At 35.7% G+C, this 1938-nt stretch overlaps 1 protein-coding gene across 1 annotated transcript; it reads right to left on the bottom strand.

Moving 5' to 3' along the window:
• Positions 1–740: 740 nt before the first annotated feature.
• On the bottom strand, positions 741–1442 carry LOC147556938 (uncharacterized). The gene has a single exon (XM_086658727.1). The coding sequence runs from the start codon at positions 1440–1442 to the stop codon at positions 741–743; it is 702 nt and encodes a 233-aa protein (XP_086514853.1).
• Between the last annotated feature and the right edge of the window lie 496 nt (positions 1443–1938).

The raw sequence follows: 1938 nt of genomic DNA, 5'->3' as shown, positions 1-1938 counted from the left end.
GAATGTGAATGCGCCGCTATCTTCAAAGCTCTTGAATGGTCTGTTAAAAAGAAGATTGTTTACCTCCACATTGAAAGTGACAACCTAAATATAGTTCAAAAACTCAACAAGGAACAAACAGACATTACATGGCAGACTGAAAAGATTATAGATAAAGTGCAACAGTTGGAAACCAATTTCACCAAAGTGATTTATACTCATATCCCCAGAGAAGGCAACTATAAAGCGGACCACTTGGCAAAATGGAGTAGAAGAAACAAAGGAACATGGTTGTGGCTTTCTTTATTAGATCTTCCGCAGGAATTGTATAAAAAAAAATGTGTCGTATAAAAACATTTGCACAAGACCCTCGTAATCTCTGCCACGCCCCTGGCCACGACATTATTTAATCCTAGAAACATAAAATTCTTATAAACAAAGAGATAAATAATATAGAAAAAAATAAATATGTTTGAAATGATCAAACAAGATCATCATTCATTAACTTAAAAATTACTAACTTAAAGATTACAAGTAAAAGCACTGGTGGAAAAACAACAACAACAACATGAGAATATCAAGTGATTTCTCAGTTGCAAAAAGGGTAGTTGTACATAATATTCACTACAACATCAAGGCTTATTACTTTCTCTCTCTCTCTGCTTCTATGCCTTTTCCTCATTTTTCTCCTCTATGTTTTTAATTTGAGCAAACAAAAATTACGATCTGACGGCTACCAATGATCCGAAAATCAATGGATATTAAACTAGTTCTAGTTCTGGTGGAGGAGGTGAGTTAAGATCAAAATCAAGAGAAATCTTTTGATGATTTTGATCATAATTAATGATAGTAGATGAATCTGAATCACTTTGAACACTTGATCTTTCTTGATGACCTAGAAATTTATAATCATTCTTCATCATCTTCTCCGATTTCATAATCCCATCAAAATAAAAGAGTGGCATATTTGTCTCTGAAACATTTTCAACTTGCCCAAATTTATTCTGATTCTGATTCTGATTCTGATCCCCAAATGGAATAAAGGGGGTTTCTGATCCTTCAGCCCCACCACCACCACCACTAACCCTCCCACCGCCGCCGCTGCTGCTGCATCGGCTGTGATGGAACAGATCTAGATTTGGAGAAAATCTTTCTATAGATGAAGATTCAACAGTACTAGTCGGACTAGGGCTTTGATTCTTGTTCTTTATATTAGTATTATTAATATTATCATCAAGAAAAGGGAAATTAGTTTTAGCTTTAGCACCACGATATTCTATAGCAGCTTTATCATAAGCTTTAGCAGCTTCTTCAGCGGTATCAAACGTACCTAACCATACACGACTTTTTTTAGCTGGATCTCTAATTTCAGCAGCGTATCTTCCCCATGGTCTCTTTCTCACTCCTCTGTAATGCACTTCTTTTTGTTTTAAGCTGCCATTATTTCTCTCTCTAGGAGCCATTTTGATGATCAGGAGAGGAGGAGATATAGAGATGGTAATTAGGGGGGTGAGGTTTGGTGTGTTTATGGTTAGGAGAAGAGATTTGTTTATATAGAGAGAGAAACAAAAGGGAGAAGAGATAGATTGTATTAGCTTACAGTCAACGGTTTGGTCTGACTCTTCCTAAGCCGCCGCCCAAGCGTTGGAGACATGTTTATTTCATCTTCTTACTTATTTTTATTGTAGATCATTCCGGGTTGGCTCCCTAGGTAAGGAGATTAATGTCTAACATTGTCTTAGAGAGAGGATAAGGTGACACGTTATGAGTTAGAGGGCGGTTTTTTTTTTTTTTTTTTGTTGTTGAAACCAAACGAACTATTTTCAATAGTAAGTGATTAAATCACAATGTTACATGAATGATATTGTTTATTTCTCTCCTCTGAAAACAAGAGAAAGAAATTGACTAGACACAGAGTCAATAAAATTGACAAGATACAATCACAAACAAAAGACCCTA

Source organism: Eschscholzia californica, unplaced genomic scaffold (assembly GCF_041429995.1).
Source record: "Eschscholzia californica isolate CP2 unplaced genomic scaffold, dmEscCali1.0.p SCAF_2, whole genome shotgun sequence".
Lineage (NCBI taxonomy): Eukaryota > Viridiplantae > Streptophyta > Magnoliopsida > Ranunculales > Papaveraceae > Eschscholzia > Eschscholzia californica.
The sequence above is the reverse complement of the archived record's forward strand: the minus strand, read 5'-3'. Positions and strand labels throughout refer to the sequence as shown.